The sequence below is a fragment of the Schistocerca americana genome, chromosome 1, assembly GCF_021461395.2.
Source record: "Schistocerca americana isolate TAMUIC-IGC-003095 chromosome 1, iqSchAmer2.1, whole genome shotgun sequence".
NCBI lineage: Eukaryota > Metazoa > Arthropoda > Insecta > Orthoptera > Acrididae > Schistocerca > Schistocerca americana.
In genome coordinates this window covers 704,422,877-704,443,840 of record NC_060119.1, presented here as the reverse complement: position 1 = coordinate 704,443,840, position 20,964 = coordinate 704,422,877, and the positions used below count along the sequence as shown (strand labels likewise).

General features: G+C 37.7%; 1 protein-coding gene across 1 annotated transcript in view; it reads left to right on the top strand.

The window, feature by feature from the left end:
* Positions 1–20,964, top strand: part of LOC124593706 (proton-coupled amino acid transporter-like protein pathetic) — a 157,089-nt gene that overhangs the window by 44,594 nt on the left and 91,531 nt on the right. The window contains exon 3 of the mRNA XM_047132016.1: positions 6,365–6,449. Coding sequence (XP_046987972.1) covers positions 6,365–6,449 — 85 coding nt within the window. The remainder of the gene's footprint in view (positions 1–6,364; positions 6,450–20,964) is intronic.

Below are 20,964 nucleotides of genomic sequence, written 5' to 3'. Positions count from 1 at the left end.
GAACACACGATATTCTAGATACGAGTGTGGCATAGTAAAATCATTCCTATGTGCGTCACATGTTTGTGTGTGCAGGTTTAAAATTAGTTGGGGAAAGGAAGTAGGCGTGGCAGTCGAACAGCACTGACAAGTATTGTCGGGCAATCCATAGATGTTTTAGTGGAAGAACCATGGAATTATTATGCAGCTCTGTACTTATTGTGTCATTGACTACTGTCATGTGAAAGAAGAACAACTGAAAAAGAAATCTAGCTAACTCTTAATCCAGCTTTGGTAGAGGCAATTTCTGTTTTTATGATTCATGTGGAGTAGACTCATAATTATTAAACCAACTTCTTTATCAATGTAATTAAATTTGTTTCTGACATTGGACAGAGCGAGTGACTTACTGGAAGTCATATATGTATGTGGAAAGTGAGAATTTTATTCTGTATGGAGTTCAAATATATCGTTGGTTAACGAAAAGTAAAGTTCGCGTATCTACTTATTTCACAAGTAGAGGGAGACGCTTACATGTTCCTGTACCTAACATCATTCTATGGAGACAAAGTCAAGAGAGTTTTCCAGCAGCCAGCTAGCCAGCAAAGAACATCAGCTGCGAATCTCAAGTAAGTCACCTCACATAAAAGAAGTGGGAAGTTTGTACATCTACTTCTCGCTTTAAATCACTGTCAAAAACATTAGAATGTGGTGACCAGTGTGAAAGGACCCGAGAAAATGGGAGTATACAGCTCTCACACACATCGCAGGGACACAGTCATAGAAACCAACCTACACTGACACCACCGGCACCAGCTGCTGTTCACCAGTGCTGACCTGCCTTTACATCCGCTCACCCATGCAACAAGACTTCTACACCAGGTGAGCATGAAACAAAATTTCATTACTTTAGGTTAAGTGGTACATACTGTTGAGTGAACTTTTATTGTGTAATTATAGTTTGTAAAGTTAATTTTAAAAGCTTACTAGGGCTAAAGCACATAAAAGCATGGACAATATACAACAAATTGAGGACACTCAAGAACCAGATATGTCTATGAGAGTTAGCAAAGAAACACCTGACTGTGCTGAGTTGGTAAATTTAATAAAAGCTCAGAGTGCGACTCTGAGTTTGATAAATTCCCAATTAAATACCCAGAGTGAAGTTTTGAATGCTCAGAGGGAAACTCTAAATGCAAGAAGTGAAACTCTAAATAATCAAGTGACTGTTTTTAAACCTGCACACACAAACATGTGATGTGCAGTAGGTAGGATTTTACCATCCCACATTTGTATCTAGAATATCATGCTCAGGATGGTAGAGGGCCGAGTGGTTCTAGAATTTATACAAAAATTCTTGAATCACTACATATCGCCCCCCTCATATCGAACACACAGTAGTTTATACATAATCATTCATAACAACATTTCACATCTTAACAATATACATTTCTTTACATAGGTTTATATACATACCTCTCCTTTCTATAACAACAATATTTCTCTTATTGTTTCTCTATTCTTTTCTTATTTTACTTCAACAATAAGACATGAACATTCACTTGAAGTTTTAGTCACTTTTCTAATATTCAGGAATTGTGAGGACTTTGTCTCTTTTCTTTATTTTCTTTTTCAATCAAAAGCCTCAGGTGTTTATGATGCATGAGTAATCTATTTTCCATTCTTATCTTTTTGTACTAGCTTTTTCCTAGTATGTACTATTTTCATTAGTTGTAGCTTGGAGGAACTCTGGGTGAAATAAAAGTGTTCTTTTGCCACTCATTTATTTCTACAAAACAGAATAATGCTAGTTGTTCATAGAATTTATGCTTTCCAGAATAATTCCTATAAAATTTGTGACTTTTGTCATGATACTGTCCCATTCTCCTAAGATCAGCACCTATTCCTTGCTGGAGGGTTGACCTTATTAGAGCACTTCCTCTTTCCATTCTGGTAGGTTCGCCCCTCATAAAACATCCCTATTTTTAGAACACACGTAGGTATGCCTCACCTTTATACTTAGTGAATGCTTGGTACACCCCCCTTATCCTTTCTGAGCAGGCCTCATGGTTCATTACCCTTTTATACATTTCTATGTATAACATGATTAAGTATTTTCTGGTAAAGATATAAATCTATCTTAAGCTTCACATTTATTCTTTAATACATCATTTGCTCTCCGGAGTCCTCTACTTATCAACTTCTGTGCTTTCAATAGATACTATGTCAACATATACTATTCATGTCCCACTATCCTTCAATTCATTAGAGTATTTATTATACTGTCATTTCTAATTGATCATCATGATTGACATTCTCTCCTGCTTTCGTTTTCTCTCTTTGCTCATGACTCTTTCTTAGTTTATATACACTTTTTCTTATGTATATTCAATGTAGAACTGTCATAGCTTCCTGTATATGTGTGCGTATTTCTAGATGTATGCTCAACGCCATGGCATGCGATGACACTGTCTGACCGGCATTCAGTCCTCCATACTTGGGCCTGCATCTTGCAGTGTAACAACATGTTCAAAGTGCTCATTGCCGGGAAGCCTCGAACTGTATCCATCTGCCATCTCAAACCAGCGTGGTCTCTAGGAGAACTGCTCGATATCCCACCCAGTCAGTTCCCACCTCCTGCTACACCCACCTCGCATGAGGTATCTACTGACGATCTGTGGGTGAGTGACAACCATCCTGGCATGTGTGACATTACCTACTCCCAGTCATGTGATAGAGCTACAGGTGTGTGTGACATCACCCTACAGAGTGACGGATGTGATGACTCCCTCTGTAGGCAGCCCCCCCCCCCTCTCCCCTGTTAGGATTTAGTGACGTATCAGGGCCCAGCCTTGGAACATGTGACATCGCTGACAATGATTCATGTGGAGATGCTCTCACCCCCTCTATGGAAATGGTAGTTAATGTCAACACTGATTTCATTTGCAGTTCTAAAGTGTTTTTTGTTGTGCATCATGATAACGTATTTGTATTCTATGAACTTGCCAGCTTCCCCAATGACAACTTGACTCACATTCGCCTTCTCCAGTCTGTCCCCTTGCCTGTTGGTACTGAGCTGTGAACGGTAAAAGTCCATCGCACTGCAACAGGCATTCAGGTTTGCTAACCCGGCTCTTCACAATCCATTGTCCCCTCCCCAGATCCCTCCACTGCTGTACAAGGATTAGCCTGGTCAGGCAGGACCATCCGCCCCTCTTGCTGGCTCGAAGACTTCATTTACTAATGTAATGTAATGTATTGTTTCTGTTTAAACACCCTCTTCCTCCCCCCTGAGTGCTTCCTTTACATGTATGCCCACATATTTGCCTTTGTGCTCCACACTCCAGGTGGGGGAGGGGAGGGCAGGGGGGAGGCTAATGTGGTGACTATCAACCAAATTGCATATGACATCTTTGTTTTCCAAGCTCTTTGTGAGCCTCTGTGGCCGCATGGGAAACAGTAAACAAGTGTGTACAGAGAATCACCAAGATGTGTATATCCATATATGTGTGCTTCAGACCAATAAAATAGTGCATATTACATGTGGTATAGTGTACATCATTGGATCCAGCAATCCTACAACACAAAACCCATATGTTTTCGAATAGAGCCAAATAAATGCTTTAAGGATCCTAGTAGTTCTTCTTCCAAATGTTTATAATTAGTACAGAATTTATATTTGTTTATAAGTAAAAAATGAAATCAAAGTCATGAAACAATTGCTAATTTCACCCTATAATGATCCGTAGCAAAAGGTATTAACTAGGAATGGTCAAAATAAATTAGGAAATTAATTACCTACACAAAACTAAGCACAAAACTAGACCTGGTGCTATATTCCTTAAGACTGAGCTCCAACCTTTCTGATTTATGGAAATGCAGATTATACTCATGCATGTTATAGTAATTAGGTAAAAATAAAAAAAAAATGAATTTAAGGAGGCAGATGGCAAAACCAGAGAAGAAATAAAGAGATGCAAGCTTGCTTCATCACAAGTTCAATCAATTTTTTTAAAAACACGAACAAACTTAATTTACCATAACATAATTAAAGAGACAGTCAATGCTGTGAAAAATGTTCTTTTCTCAGTTACTTAAAACACTTTCCGTTCAACTCAAATCCTAGCTTAGTAACTCCATGACCATGTTGATATTCATAACAGTAAAACAAATATCTATATGCTGAAAATTGGAGGCCTGCTAACACTGAGCATTGCTCCTTGTTATGCAGATAATGGAAATTTTTAATCCTTGAATATAGGTAAGCAGATTATTTATAGAAGAAGCAGCCGACAAAATTTTTTTTATATTATTTTAAATATATGGTGAGTCTCAATTTTTAATTTTGTTTCAGAGGGAATCTTGGTAAGAACCTAAACAGAGTATCGAACATCATCTGAATTCATGGCAAGGAACAAGTATTTTTCTGTCTTGTATTGTGGTTCTGTAAATTATAATTTATCTGAAGTTGATTTTTATTATTAGAAATAAAGTCAATTGAAGTGTGAATGCACTGACAAGTTATTCTTTGAGGAGGCCTCTGTAGAACCTATGCGTATCTACTTTACACAGTACTCATACTATTTACATTTGGATTGTTTGAAACTTCTTGGCAGATTAAAACTATGTCTTGGCTGAAACTCAAACTCAGACCTATTGCAGGGTAATGCTCTACGTGGGCATGACTCATGGTGTGCCCTCACAGCATTACTTCGACCATTATCACTCTCCTATCTTCCAAACTTCACAGAAGTTCTCCTGCATACCTCATGGGACTAGCTTTCTTGGAAGAAAGGATATTGTAGAGAAATGGCGTAACCACAGCCTAGGGATTGCTTACAGAATGAATCTTTCATTCTGCGTTAGAGTGTGTGCTGATCTGAAACTTCCTGGTATATTAAAACTGTATGACAGATGGGGACTCAAAGGGCATTTCACCATATGAAAAAACATTACAGGTGAAAAGATAATATTTGCAAGGGGTACATCTGTCTGTACTACACCTGATCATCTCCTACCCTCCTCTCCTGCATGGGCAGGGTCAGCTTTGTATTTTCAAATGGGAACCCTCCATTTTTATTGCATATTCGGATCCTACACTGGAAACTATGTATGGTTTACTGAAACCATTGTTTCCTATTTGTGGTAGATGACGTTGTAATCAGCATTATCAAGTGTGCCTGTTATGCAGTTAAGAACCGAAGCATTTGACTCTACATTTCACTTATGATGTAAATGGAAATTGTTGTGCCATAACAGTGGATATCCATGTCTGAAATTTACTTCAGTGTTGCAAATCTGATTATACACTACAATATGACAAGTCTTTTCAAAGTCTGGGTAGAGGTTCTCTTATTCCAATGTAAAACATAAAGACATTCCTAAAAATTAAATTTAGGTTCTTTCAAAGCCATGGCTTCTTGCAAACAATGGCTGCCTAACAAAAGTTTGCAGAACATACTGCACAAGTGAAGTACATTGTATACAAGGTGTTTGTTTAAACCTCACTGAACTGAATATCTCAAAAATGATACATCATATGGAAAACCTGTTCTTGGTGAAAACATGGTATTAGTAAAGGGGACATCTGCCTGAGCTAAGACCATCCATGATGCATGGGTGGTGTCAACTTATTATTTAGATAGGAAACCACCATTTTATTGGAGTTTTGGATTCTTTGCCAAAAGATACAAACAGTTTACTTAAACCATTGTTTCCCATTCATGGTAGATGGTCCTGTAATAGACATATACCAACTGTGCCTGTTTTTGCAATTAAGAACCAATGCATTTCATTCTCCATTTAGTTTATGATGTAAATGTAAACCTTTGCAGTCTAATGGTTGATACTGATGTTCAAATTTTACTAGAGTATTGCAAATGTGATTGTACAATACAAATTACATTGCTAGACATTGACATTTATGGCAAATAAGCTACTTGTATGATAATGTAGTTTTCTGTTAACTTTGGGGTTGATTGTGGTGAGTCCCCACAGAATTGGTCCGCTTAATTTCAGTGGCCACTCTAGAAAACCACCATCAGGTTGACTGATTTCTGTGTGTGTTTCTGTCCAACCACCATAACTGTCTTGCTAACCATTAATTGGCTACCAGCAGAACACAAACCACAACCATTATAATAAGATAAAATGTCTGTGAAGTGATAATGATAGGCACTCCTGCCATGGACACTCATTGAAATCAAACCCCCAATGGTGAAAGGCAAGAGATTCACCAAAAACAAGCACCTCAATGCTGAGAAGAAATGGGATGCACCAATATCAAGCATCCCAATGGTAACAGAAGACTATTACATCCACATTGCTGTTCCTGAATCACACTAAATGCTGTGATTGTAACTGATGTTCCTTTTATTATTTACAGGTACACTATCCTTATAGGTTTGTTTGCAACATACTTTGGCACCTGCAGTGTGTACACAGTCATTGTGGCCAACAACATTCAACAGGTATGTCAGATGAATGAAGGGGTATTACAAGGGAGATGTACAAACAAATTGGTTTTCCCTCTCTCATCTCTCATTAGTGTAACAACAAGATGAATTGCTCTGCTAACTAACTTTCTCCACCAGAATTTATTCCACATGGCATTCATCAAAACTCTACTTTCTGAACCACGTCCTACTTCTTTACATATTCTTGTAAAGTATACTATTGTGAGTCTGTGGAAAAAGCTGTAGGAGAAAGTGTTGTACTTTGAAGATAGTGTGTGTAGCAATACATGATTTTCCTGAATAGTTTTTCAATCTAGTGACCGATCTTAGAATCAGATGATGGAAGGTGCAGTAGAGACTGCCACGAGCAGTTTCTGGCATTTTCTATTATTTCTGTTGTTGTGAGGTAGAAGGTTGAGTTTTGTGCATCATTTTTAACCCTTTTAGTGCCAAATACGATCTGATCGTGATCCAGATTTTCGGCGAAAAATGCCAGTAACGATCTGATCATGATGTCTTTCTCATTCGCTAGGAAATACTAACAACTTTGCCTTCAAGTGCGGAAAAAATGAATGAGAAAGGCATCACGATCAGATCATTACTGGCATTTTTCGCCGAAAATCTGGATCACGATCAGATCGTATTTGGCACTAAAAGGGTTAAATATTTTGAGCTCTACACATGTAAATACCATACAATGTATTAAAGCTATTGGAAGATATTATTAATTCTTCAGTTACAGAATTTTATGGTGAGTTGATCACTATACATTTTTAAAATTGTTCATACAATGTTTGGATGTTTAAGCCATACTTTTTGAGTCATGCACAATCTTTTACATAGAAATGGAACATGTCATATTTGCAAATGAGTTGAGTTTCTTCAATATTGTCAATATTGGAAAATGGTTTTGGTTTTCAGTACCTTCTGTTTCATAATCTGTTTAATTTGTAATATTAAATACAGTACTGACAAAATTTCCTTAATTTCAGCACTTTTAATTTGAACACAATTTTTGTTTCTTGAACATGACCATGTTTGTACCTTGGAACAGTTTTACACATTTTGGAAAACCTTACTTTTCTGGAGTAATTTTTGTAATTTCAGATAAAGACTGCACCACACAAAAAAGTGAATGCTATCATTTAAAATGGAACTAATGAGTATTCTTAACTTATATTACAGTCCTGTCTACAGGTGAACATCTGAAGACTGTTCCAAGGTACTACACTTTCCCCTACAGTTAAGCTTCACTGTGGTTTCCTAATGCATTCTGGATTGGTACTGAGATTAACCTTTGAACACAACTGAGCTGAAATCACATTCAGCATCAAATAACTGAGGTTACAGTGTGAATTCAAGCACATGGAAAAATTCAACTGTTGAAAAATAATGAACTGTGTATGTCATCCCATTGACCCATACTTCAAACCCTTGCCACAAACACCCTACCGCAAGTCTCTGCCACAAAATGTCTATCCTAAAGCATCTGTTTCAAACCCTCTACTGCAAACACATACCCTAACCCCCTTCCCAAATTACCTGAACAAACTTCCTGTCCCAGTCTCTCTTCCCAGATATCTAAACAAACCCTATGGCCCAGACTCTCTGCTCAGACACCCTACATTAACTCCTCTTACTCAAATCCTCTTCATCAAAATACCAGCCAAAGCCCCTACCTCAAATCCATGATGAGATCCCTGGCCAAACAATCTGTGACAACTGCCTCACAGCACAATACCCTGTGCAAACCACCTAACCCAAAAACACCCTTCCTAAACTCCCTGCACTACAAAAACCTTGCCTCATAAAACCTGTAAAACTACCTGCCCAAACCCACTGTCCAAATATGGATGGTAATGTGCAGTTAACAAATCTATTAATTTACCACTGTGGTGGAGTAGTACACATGTAAAGAAGCTTCATACTTTAGCGCCCAAACTTCTATTAACAATCAAAACGGTTTATAGTAATGGGCTCTATAAAGAACGAAACTGTGTGCACAGTGAACTGCAGAATCTGAACGAAAAGATTTACTGAGAAACTTCACTTTACATACAAAAATAGGGCTTAGTTGGACAGTTGATGTGAGCACCATATTTCTGTGCTGGATAGACAATGTCAATATTCTCCAGCAATTTCTTTAGTGCACTGTTATGTTATTATTTCACAGCGGTGAATCTCATTTTCTGACATCTCCATATGTAGCCACATTACAGGTGTTTCCCCACAAGCTTTTCCTTGATCATCACAAACACACACAGCTATATTAAGAGCACACACCACAAGAATGACAGATTGCCATAGGCTATTATGATAAATAAAGCCTCTGCTTACAGACATAAAAAAAATGCTTTACATACAGAGTGGTTATAATTAAACTTTCATTATTTGAGCTGGTGTACATAGAAAACTGTTTACTGTATGGGTACCAGACAGAAATGATGTTCAAAGGGTGAGTTCAAGGATTTGCATTCATAGTAGTGTTAGTATCATGACTTGCCTTTAGGTGCTGTAATGAATCATATTATTATTATTTTTCCTCTCGTTCTTTATATGTGTGTGCATGCATGTGTGTGTGTGTGTGTGTGTGTGTGTGTGTGTGTGTGTGTGTGTGTGAGAGAGAGAGAGAGAGAGGGTGGACGTATAACGATTTCCGCCATATTAGTATTTATCAAAAATGTGTATTATAATGGCACATTAAAGAAGTGTTATAAAAGTTATTATGGAGGCTTGGTTTATATATGACTGCTTATATTAATAAACACATCTGTTCATCATTTCACCCGCACCGAGAATCCTACATCAAGAGGATCTAAGCAGACAAGAAAAATTTGCTTGAGCAGAGGAGGAGCGATCTGGAACCAGTATTGTCGTATCAATCTATGCACAATAGCGGTAACAGGAGAAAGAAGTACGTAAATTTATTGATGTTAATCTAAAAATGTATTGACTTCAAAGGTCTGTTGATGTTAGTGCCAGTTAAAGTTCACTCAGGATATGTCTACTTTCCAATTTCTTTCAATTAGTCTTTCCAATTTTTTTAAATTATTCAAGCAGCAATTAATAAACAGTTTCCATTATATGTGTATATATTATATTTTATGCCCCCCCCCCTTCCCCCCGTATTCTTGTCACTATTCAGTGCCAGTACTCACTGCCAAAATACTCTCTGCAGTTGCCAGCCCAAAATCAATCGCTCAAACACCCAGATACATCAGCTGTTAATTCACTGCATCAAAACCCAGTATCCGAAACACTATTCCACATACCATTCCACAAATACTATTTGTGGAATGCAAGTGCTTTTGCTGCCTATCAACAGTAACGGGGGACAGAGACTTCCCCTACTCTCTCAATGACAAGCCAAGTGTACCTTCTGAATGCACTTGTGGGAGACAAAGGGTTGCACAGTTAAATATTGTTATAATTTTGTAATTTAATATAGAATAATGCGGATGTGAGAAACACTAATCTTGAGCCAAATCGTTGAAGTAGTTTCCACAAAAATCACACTGTTTCATAATTTTACATTCGTCAAGGAAAAGAGACATAAGGCTGAAATTTTGAGAGTGTTTGCGGTTTTTTATGTAAAAATAAGATGTAGATAGTTTTTGAAATTTTTAAGGAAATGTGAATTTTTAACTTAAAGACAAAAAAACTTTTTCTTAGTATATTATCCTATAGTTAAATGTTAGCCAGAGTATAGAAAATACAGCAGTATATTATATATAACAAGTAATCAGGAAGTACTAGATTACACTACATTTAATGGCTTTTGCAAAGTATAGCGATAACAAAAAAAGACAGTTCAGAGGGTAGTGCTCATTCAAGGTTCCATTGAAAAAATTGAAGCAGCCACAATATTAATAAGTTGTGACAGTAAAAGTAAAGTGAAATGTTCTTCACAAACAGATTTACAATAAAAAAAGTCACAGAGACAATACCATCTCAATTGGAGAAGCTATTAATAATTTAACACATGGAGAGGTTGGTTTATAGAAACAGAGGAAGGGACACTGGAACTTTAGTAGTGATCATTCCATTTCATGGTCTGCTCCAGATGGAATCAAGGCTATATAAGAAACTTTGGAGCAGTCTATAGTTCGTTCACTCAACATCTTTCACCAACAGTGTTGTTGCTGTCAAACAGGTCAGTGCTGGTCCATGCAATGAACTGCATTGAGATGTTATTTGCAACTGGTAATGTAATCCATTGGATGACTGTGTATGAACAAACTTTAATGCTATCAAGAAATTTGAAACCATGTGATTACAGAACTGTTAGGACTGAACTTTTGCGCAAACTGCAGTATTTGAAATGACTTTTTCGTTTTGGCCTAATGTGGCTTTTGCATTACTCATCATGTTCTTGGTTCATGTGGCAAGTGTAGTATTAAAAATTTACCACTTTTAGGTGAGCAACAAACATTGAATTATTAAAACAACTATTTTCAGAATAGTAAATACAATGAAATTGAATTTTGAGGAGATTTAGGCTCTGGACTATGCAAAGTGCTGTGTTGTGGTAGTAAAGATTGATGTGCTTTATCAAAGATTTTGTGCATGTGAAATATTAAATTTTTAAATATATGTTATTAGTAAAGACAGTGAACTTTTAATTTTTCATCATTATTTCCTTACCCCTTTTCAGACTTGAGAGTATGAATTTATTTTTCAGTTTAGGTGAAGTGAAATGTGGACAACTGGAATGTACATTGTAAGCAACAAGTTTCAGGCTACATTTTGTGTGCTTATCAAAGTAATTTATATGCCCTTGTGGTGTAACAACAGGAAAATGACATGAAAAATGTGCCGCCCCACACTTGCTTAAATTGACAATCCAAATCCCCTGCCCCATACCACTGCACAAACCATCAGTTATATACAACCTGCCTTATCCCAATGCCCAATTCTTCAGCCATATTCTGTTCCCCAAATTTTCTTCAAAAACCCCTGTACTGCCACTACTTCATACCCCTGACCAAAACACCTTGCCACATACCCATGTACTAAATCAACTGCCAAGTCCAATCCCCTCTACTCAAATCACAAAATGGTACCACAAACCATCTGCTTCAAACCCCCTACACCAACAACATAGTCAATCCATGTGCCCCAAATTCCTCCCTGTCTATTTCCCCTGCCAAATCCCCTGCCCCAAGCCCCTGTATTAAGGTACCTGCCCTAAATTATCACTCAAAGCCGCTTGCTCAGACACCTGCTAAAACCCACTTCCTATAAATCTGATTGAAACCCCTTGCCACCTATTTCAAATCCTTTGGTCCAAAACACCTACATAAAACCTCCAGCCAAAGCCCTATGAATCTATCCCCTGCCCCCCGGCTCAGACCTTCTGCACCAAAAAAAACCACCTGCCATATCTCTCTACCTGACACTTCTGATAAAACTGCTGGCTCAAAACCCATAATCTACCCAATTACCCTGATAAACATCTTCCCCAGAACTCCTGCACTGAACACCCTGCCACAAACCCTCTTCTTCAATGCCCTGCATCAAACCATGTACCAAAATTTTGTGCTTCAAATTCTCTATCCAAATTCCACACTTCAAACAGTTATCATGAACCCCTCTGCCCAAACACCCTGTTACAAACCTCACACCTCAAACATCCTGCATCAAACTACCTGCTAAAACCCTGATTCTCAGTCCCCTAAACTTGCTTCCCGTGAAAAAGCCTGACCATACTGCCTGACAAAATATTTACTAAGCATGGGTCCTCAGAGGTACACTCACAACAAAACATAGTACCAAATACTTTCCATTTTCACAGTCTAAAGATTTCATTTCACTTGCATAACAAATATATGAAAAGTCACATTACACAGACATAACAGTACTCTTTGTATTTTTGCTTTCAATCTTAACAATACTGTTCATCATGGCAGCATACAAGAATAAACTCATGACAGTCTTCATCAGGTGCTAAAAGCCAACTACAATCTTCAGCTGATACAACAAACTGTGTGTAACTCACCTGCATTTGGTGCACTACCTTGACCAAAGATATTCCTACATCACAGTTGGAATACAATCTACTTTCGAAGATGAAAATGTAAGCCTTGATTTGTTCTGAACATAATTGGATTAGAAACTCATACAGTATTGTGAAATGCAGTTTGCATGGTTCTTAAAAATTAAATTTTACTTTTGCTTGTATTTGATGCAGAAATGTAAGGATAACTATTTTTATGGGATCTTCATAATCTTGATTTTAAAACACAAAATGTTCTTGTTAGCATAAAATAAATGTAGGAAGTATAATAGCTACAAAATACTTCATTGTACTGAGTGCTTTCCTATAAGCCAGGTATTGCATAATTCCCATCTAAAATGGCATCAAAATACTTGAAAGAAAAGGCTCAGTTCAGACTAAAGAGCTCAAACCTTGAAAATTGGAAGGTACATACATCCTGAGTGAACTTTAACTGGCACTAATACCAACAGACTTTCAAAGTTTATACAATTTTAGATCAACAGTCGTCATTTAATTTTACATACTTCTTTTTCCCGTTACTGCCATTGTCCATAGAGCTTGGTGTAACAATACTGGCTCTGGATCGCCCCTCCTCTGCCCACACAAATTCTTCTTGTCTACTTTGATCCTCTTGATGCAGGATTCTTGGCATGGGCAAAATGATGAACAGCAGCAGTTATTAATAAACTTCATCTCCCTAATAACTTTTATAACACTTTTTTAATGTACATTTAGAATACACATTTCTGAACAATATTAACACTGTGGAACTCATCATCTGTCCACCCGCTACCACTTATAGAGACAAACAGCTGAATATACAGAAATTAATCAATTGAAGAGTGTATCTCTACTTGTTTTGTTTCTATTCCAACGTTACCACTGGTACAAAATAACTTACTGAAAAGAATGAGAGAAGGAAAACAAAATATGATTCAATACAATTGCCCCCCACTGTGCATATGAAGGTGCACAGTATCTGGACTTATTTCCCTTTTTAAGAGTTAATAACCCTGACTGGTATGGGTATAGCCTTTATTTTTCAGCCATTGAGTAATCCTTTATGGTTATCAATTTATATGGGCATATCAGCTTCCCTTAACATATACATACAGAAGTTTTCTTTCATAACAATGTTCTTGCTGTAACCACATAGTCCCATTTTTGTCAGTCAGTATCTGCCCAGTGTTTACTCACATGTTTAGTCAGAGTGCCTGTGGCATGCATTCTCAAAAGCCTACACTGCGCAAATTCATGAAGCTTGGGTTCAGCAGCTTGATCCTTTGTGAAATCTTCAATGCAGTGACAACTGGTTTCCATATCAGTGGCCTGAGGAATTTATTTCACATCAGTGCTCTCACGTATTCAGCCACCAGCCATACATCCAACATCTGTCAACAAGGTAAGTTTCTTGCTGCTTTTACAATGTTGTCAAGCACAGAAAATTCATGGTTTATGACATGTCGAGCACAGAAAATTAATGTGACACAAAGTATTGATAACTTTAGTTTATTGTGCACACACCCATGTATCTCACTCTCCCACTTAACACTTTGCAGGCAGGTTTTGTATGTTTTTGCACTTTGTTTTTGAGTGGCCCTCTTACCATTGCATTACACAACATTTCTGTAGTGTCCTTTCCACAAAAATAAACTTCTTCTATTCATTTGCTGACATGCCATTATCATTGCTTATATACATTATAGTCTGATTGTCATTTTGTTTAAGTACATTTTGTTAAATTGTAATCTCATTACATTGTTCAATTCCAATTATGTGAGTACACTTTTTACTCTCATTTGGTTTTACATTCTTTGCATAACATTCATACAATAACAGATTCTGTTTATGGCATAAACTGACATACATTTCATTCCAATTCACAGTGACTTTTTGTTGGAGCATATTTATCAATTTCAAAGAATTAAAGAAGTAAACAATAGTTGCTACAATAGATTCTATGTGCTGCTCAAATAACTATGAATGGCCTCGCCCCTCTAACATTCTCCAGGAAGGATCTACACACTACAGGGTTGAGGAAATTGCATGGAAAGGCATTTATGTGCTCAGTTACATCTCGTTACTGGTGTTAACTGTGATCCCAAGAACCAAATACTTTCTCGTTTATAAACACAGTTTAAAGCTGATGATACCAATCGCATTGAATGCTTATTTAGTGTTCAGAGTGCAGCTCAATATTTACTTGTTATGTTCATTGTATAAAGGATAACCATTTCATATATACAGAGTTATATCTCCAATACTATATGTTATGTACAACAAGAGTACAACAGTGTTTACATAAGCAACAAACGTGCAAAAAAGTTCAATGTAAATCAGGTTTTTGATGCTTTCATGGGTAGTCGATGCTCACAGAAGTTTGGTTTCGACCCCTTGATTATTTGGTAGTGCTTAATATTAGTTTAGCATCGTGATATGTGACACACTGCAACTGTGTTCTTCTACACATATTTTCACACTATCACATTCATACTTATCAAAAAGTTATAACTATATTTGTCTTGCAGTGCAGTCCTTCTCATTTTTATATGGTACCTAACACTCTGCAAGCGTATATCTTTCTTCACTTCAGGATATGTCAATGCATCGTTCCCTGGAAGAAAACGTCATACTAACTTAAAACTAAATCTTCATAGATAAGTGTACAGTGGCTCGATGGCTACTAATATATATATATATTTGTGCTATGACACACTCATTTAATGTCATGTCTGTGTCTCTACTTACCTTATAAATCTGAAAGATAAAGTGTATTATAGACGTGGTGTGACCTCTTATTCAGTTTGCCACTTATATTGTACTCGCTTGTTTAGCTGCAGCAAGTGTTTTCTGGTCCCTCAATTATAATTAATGCATGTACTTTCAGTGCTTAAATTTGTAAATATATAGATATAATGTATGTAGTAGCATAACTTCAGTGAATATCTTGTAGTTTAGGATCCCTTTCCACGTATATAATCCCTTAGCTTATCTTTGTTTGTGTGTATTGTGTAGATAGTCATAGTTGTAGTATAGACTCTCCCTTAATTTTCTATGTCCCTGTTTATGCAATAGGCTTTACAAATGCTAGTGCAAGCTGTAGCTCATAGGGTTTGTTTGTTTTGGGTGCTCCAATACTTTCAGCTGTGTCTGGCACACACGTGCTTGCAGTTTGTTGACTAGATTTACCCCCAATGCGCATGTGCTGCATCTCTCTGTTACCATTAACATCCCAGCAAGTTGTGTATTGCATTGCCTGCTACCATGCGTTTCACTAGTTCATTTATTCATTTACAACTGGACTAAGTGCAAGGCAAAGTGTTGTGCTTAAAGTATCATCATATCTAAACATATAAAAGTAAAATTCTTCCTTGTTACATCCACTCGCCTTATCATTTACACATTTGACATATGAGAAAAAACAAAAACAAAAATTTTCCTTATCATCTAACAACATAAATTATGGAATGTGAATTTCCAGCATCCTAAATCTAATATTATTGGTTCAAATGGTTCAAATGGCTCTGAGCACCATGGGACTTAACATCTATGGTCATCAGCCCCTAGAACTTAGAGCTACTGAAACCTAACTAACCTAAGGACATCACACAACACCCAGTCATCACGAGGCAGAGAAAATCCCTGACTCCACCGGGAATTGAACCCGGGATAATATTATTATACATATACACAAATTAGTGGGAATACAGACCTTTTTCAATATACAAACATTCTCAAGTCTTTGTGCGGGTAAAGGCCCTTGTCTTCACCAGTGTTCATGGGTGCCAATCTGCATGCCCCTGGATGGGGGATTGTAGTAATTATGTATGGTTCAGTGTATAGTAATTGCCACTTATGGTTCAGTTTTCCAATTTTTGTGGATTTGGGATGTGTTCTAAGTAACACCTTTTGTCCTGTATAAAATTGTGTTGTACCTTTCAGCTTTCTGTCATAAATTCCTTTCCTATATTTAGTCCAGGTTTCAAGGTTGATTACTGCTAGTCGTATTTTATCATCCAGTGATAATTCTGGTGTCAGTATCTTGGGAAAAGGTTTTTCCCACACTCTACCTGTTTGCAAATGATCATCAGCTCATTTGGTATAAATCCATTTGATGTGTGGGCTAGGTTGTTAGCTACTTGTACGAAAGGAGTGACATATTCAGTTGACATGTTATGTTTATGAGGTATATAGATCCTCACACCCCTGTTGAATTCCTTAAACAACCTTTCTATGGGGAATGCTATGGTATGAAATTTGGATACTAAAATGTGCTTGATATGTTTGGAATCTACAAACTCTTTCCATTTACATCCCCCCAAAAACCATGGGCCTTGCCATTGATGGGGAGGCTTGCGTGCCTTAGCGATAGAGATAGCCATACTGTAGGTGCAGCCACAACAGAGGGGTATCTGTTGAGAGGCCAGACAAGCGTGTGGTTCATGAAGAGGGGCAGCAGCCTTTTCAGTAGTTGCAGGGACAACAGTCTGGACGATTGACTGATCTGGCCTTCTAACACTAACCAAAACAGCCTTGCTGTGCTGGTACTGTGAACGGCTAAAAAGCAAGGGGAAACTATGGCTGTAATTTTTCCCGAGGGCATGCAGCTTTACTGTATGATTAAATGATGATGGCGTCCTCCTGGGTAAAATATTCCGGAGGTAAAATACTCCCCCGTTCGGATCTCCGGGCGGGGACTACTCAAGAGGACGTCATTATCAGGAGAAAGAAACTGGCGTTCTACGGATCGGAGCGTGGAATGTCAGATCCCTTAATCGGACAGGTAGGTTAGAAAATTTAAAAAGGGAAATGGATAGGTTAAAGTTAGATATAGTGGGAATTAGTGAAGTTCGGTGGCAGCAGGAACAAGACTTCTGGTCAGGTGAATATAGGGTTATAAATACAAAATCAAACAGGGGTAATGCAGGAGTAGATTTAATAATGAATAAGAAAAATAGGAATGCAGGTAAGCTACTACAAACAGCATAGTGAACACATTATTGTGGCCAAGATAGACATGAAGCCCAAGCCTACTACAGTAGTACAGGTTTATATGCCAACTAGCTCTGCAGATGACGAAGTAATTGAAGAAATGTATGATGAAATAAAAGAAATTATTCAGATAGTGAAGGGAGATAAAAATTTAATAGTCATTCGTGACTGGAATTCGGTAGTAGGAAAAGGAAGAGAAGGAAATGTAGTAGGTGAATATGGATTGGGACTAAGAAATGAAAGAGGAAGCACAGAGCACAATTTAATCATAGCTAACGCTTGGTTCAAGAATCATAAAAGATGGTTGTATACATGGAAGAAGCCTGGAGATACTGACAGGTTTCAGATAGATTACATAATGGTAAGACAGAGACTTAGGAACCATGTTTTAAGTTGTAAGACATTTCCAGGGGCAGATGTGGACTCTGATCGCAATCTATTGGTTATGAACTGTAGATTAAAACTGAAGAAACTGCAGAAAGGTGGGAATTTAAGGTGCTGGAACCTGGATAAACTGAAAGAACCAGAGGTTGTACAGAGTTTCAGGGCGAGCATAAGGGAACAATTGACAGGAATGGGGGAAAGAAATGCAGTAGAAGAACAATGGGTAGCTTTGAGAGATGAAGTAGTGAAGGCAGCAGAGGGCCAAGTAGGTAACAAGACGAGGGCTAGAAGAAATCCTTGGGTAACACAAGAAATACTGAATTTAATTGATGAAAGGAGGAAATATAAAAATGCAGTAAATGAAGCAGGCAAAAAGGAATACAAAAGTCTCAAAAACAAGATCAACAGGAAGTGCAAAATGGCGAAGCAGGGATGGCTAGAGGACAAGTGTAAGGATGTAGAGGGTTATCTCACTAGGGGTAAGATAGATACTGCCTACTGGAAAATTAAAGAGACCTTTGGAGAACAGAGAACCACTTGTATGAATATCAAGAGCTCAGATGGAAACCCAGTTCTAAGCAAAGAAGGGAAAGCAGAAAGGTGGAGGGAGTATATAGAGGGCCTATACAAGGGCAATGTACTTGAGGACAATATTATGGAAATGGAAGAGGATGTAGATGAAGATGAAATGGGAGATACGAAACTGCGTGAAGAGTTTGAGAGAGCACTGAAAGACCTGACTCGAAACAGGGCCCCGGGAGTAGACAACGTTCCATTAGAACTACTGATGGCCTTGGGAGAGCCACTCCTGACAAAACTCTACCATCTGGTGAGCAAGATGTATGAGACAGGTGAAATACCCTCAGACTTCAAGAAGAATATAATAATTCCGATCCCAATGAAAGCAGGTGCTGACAGATGTGAAAATTACCGAACAATCAGTTTAATAAGTCACGGATGCAAAATACTAACGCGTATTCTCTACAGACGAATGGAAAAACTGATAGAAGCTGACCTCGGGGAAGATCAGTTTGGATTCCGTAGAAATGTTGGAACACGTGAGGCAATACTGACCCTACGACTTATCTTAGAAGCTAGATTAAGGAAAGGCAAACCTAAGTTTCGAGCATTTGTAGACTTAGAGAAAGCTTTTGACAATGTTGACTGGAATACTCTCTTTCAAATTCTGAAGGTGGCAGGGGTAAAATACAGGGAGCGAGAGGCTATTTACAATTTGTACAGAAACCAGATGGCAGTTATAAGAGTCGAGGGGCATGAAAGGGAAGCAGTGGTTGGGAAGGGAGTGAGACAGGGTTGTAGCCTATCCTCGATGTTGTTCAATCTGTATATTGAGCAAACAGTAAAGGAAACAAAAGAAAAATTCAGTGTAGGTATTAAAATCCATGGAGAAGAAATAAAACGTTTGAGGTTCGCCGATGAGATTGTAATACTGTCAGAGACATCAAAGGACTTGGAAGAGCAGTTGAATGGAATGGACAGTGTCTTGAAAGGAGGATATAAGATGAACATCAACAAAAGCAAAACGAGGATAATGGAATGTAGTTGAATTAAGTCGGGTGATGCTGAGGGAATTAGATTAGGAAATGAGACACTTAAAGTAGTAAAGGAGTTTTGCTATTTGGGGAGCAAAGTAACTGATGATGGTTGAAGTAGAGAGGATATAAAATGTAGACTGGCAATGGCAAGAAAAGCGTTTCTGAAGAAGAGAAATTTGTTAACATCGAGTATAGATTTAAGTGTCAGGAAGTCGTTTCTGAATGTATTTGTATGGAGTGTAGCCATGTATGGAAGTGAAACATGGATGATAAATAGTTTAGACAAGAAGAGAATAGAAGCTTTCGAAATGTGGTGCTACAGAAGAATGCTGAAGATTAGATGGGTAGATCATACAACTAATGAGGAGGTATTGAATAGGATTGGGGAGAAGAGAACTTTGTGGCACAACTTAACTAGAAGAAGGGATCGGTTGGTAGGACATGTTCTGAGGCATCAAGGGATCACCAATTTAGAATTGAAGGGCAGAGAGGAGGGTAAAAATTGTAGAGGGAGACCAAGAGATGAATACACTAAACAGATTCAGAAGGATGTAGGTTGCAGTAGGTACTGGGAGATGAAGAAGATTCCACAGGATAGAGTAGCATGGAGAGCTGCATCAAACCAGTCTCAGGAATGAAGACCACAACAACAACAACAAAATATGAGGCATTATCTGTTAACATGACTTCTGGTTTTCCTACTCTTGCATAATAATTCTCTTTAATTCATTTATAATTGAATTGGCTGTAACTTTCTGTACAGCATACAGTTCTACATATTTTGTGAAAATATCATACAGGCTACTATATATTTTACTCTCCCCTTGCCTCTGTGATAGGTCCAGCCACATCGAACAACACGTTTTCTAGAGGTTTCTTAGCCACTCTGGGATGTAGTTCTATCTGTTTGTAGATGTTCGAATGTTTTGCTTTCTGGAAAACAATACACTTTCTTACCACCTGTAGTACTCTTCATGTAGGGTTGGGGAAATAACAATATTTACCTATATTATCAGTGTATTTTGCAGAGACATAATGGTTCCAAGTATTGTGTGTGTATAAGATAAAATCATTCACATATTCCTCTGGCAAACACACACACCATTATTCTACTTCAGGAGGGTTCCTATGGAACAGAACATCTTTGTGAATAGTGACAAACCTTTTTAATTTTTCATCACTGTTGTGTGTGAGTTTTGCCCTGAACTTAGTCCAGCGTATGTCTTCCTGCCGTAATTGCTCCACGTGTTACACATGTGAACATAGTATGGTCAGAGTGTTTTGTCCTCCATCAACATAGCTCTTATTTCACCTTCCTGCTCTAAAAGATTGTTGAATTCCTGTAAGCCTTGTGATAGTTGAGAAAGAGCATCAGCCATTCTGTTTTGATTACCTTTTATGTATACTATTTCAAAATCAAATTCTTTAAGAGACATACACCACCTGGCTTTCCATTCAGTGTAGCAATTTAAAAGTTAACAAAATTAATAGGGACTGATGGTCATAGTATTCTTTTGTGTGTTTACCCCAAAGGAAATATTCAAACTTTTTAAAGGACCAAATTACAGCCAAACCCTCCAACTCCATGACTCTACATGAA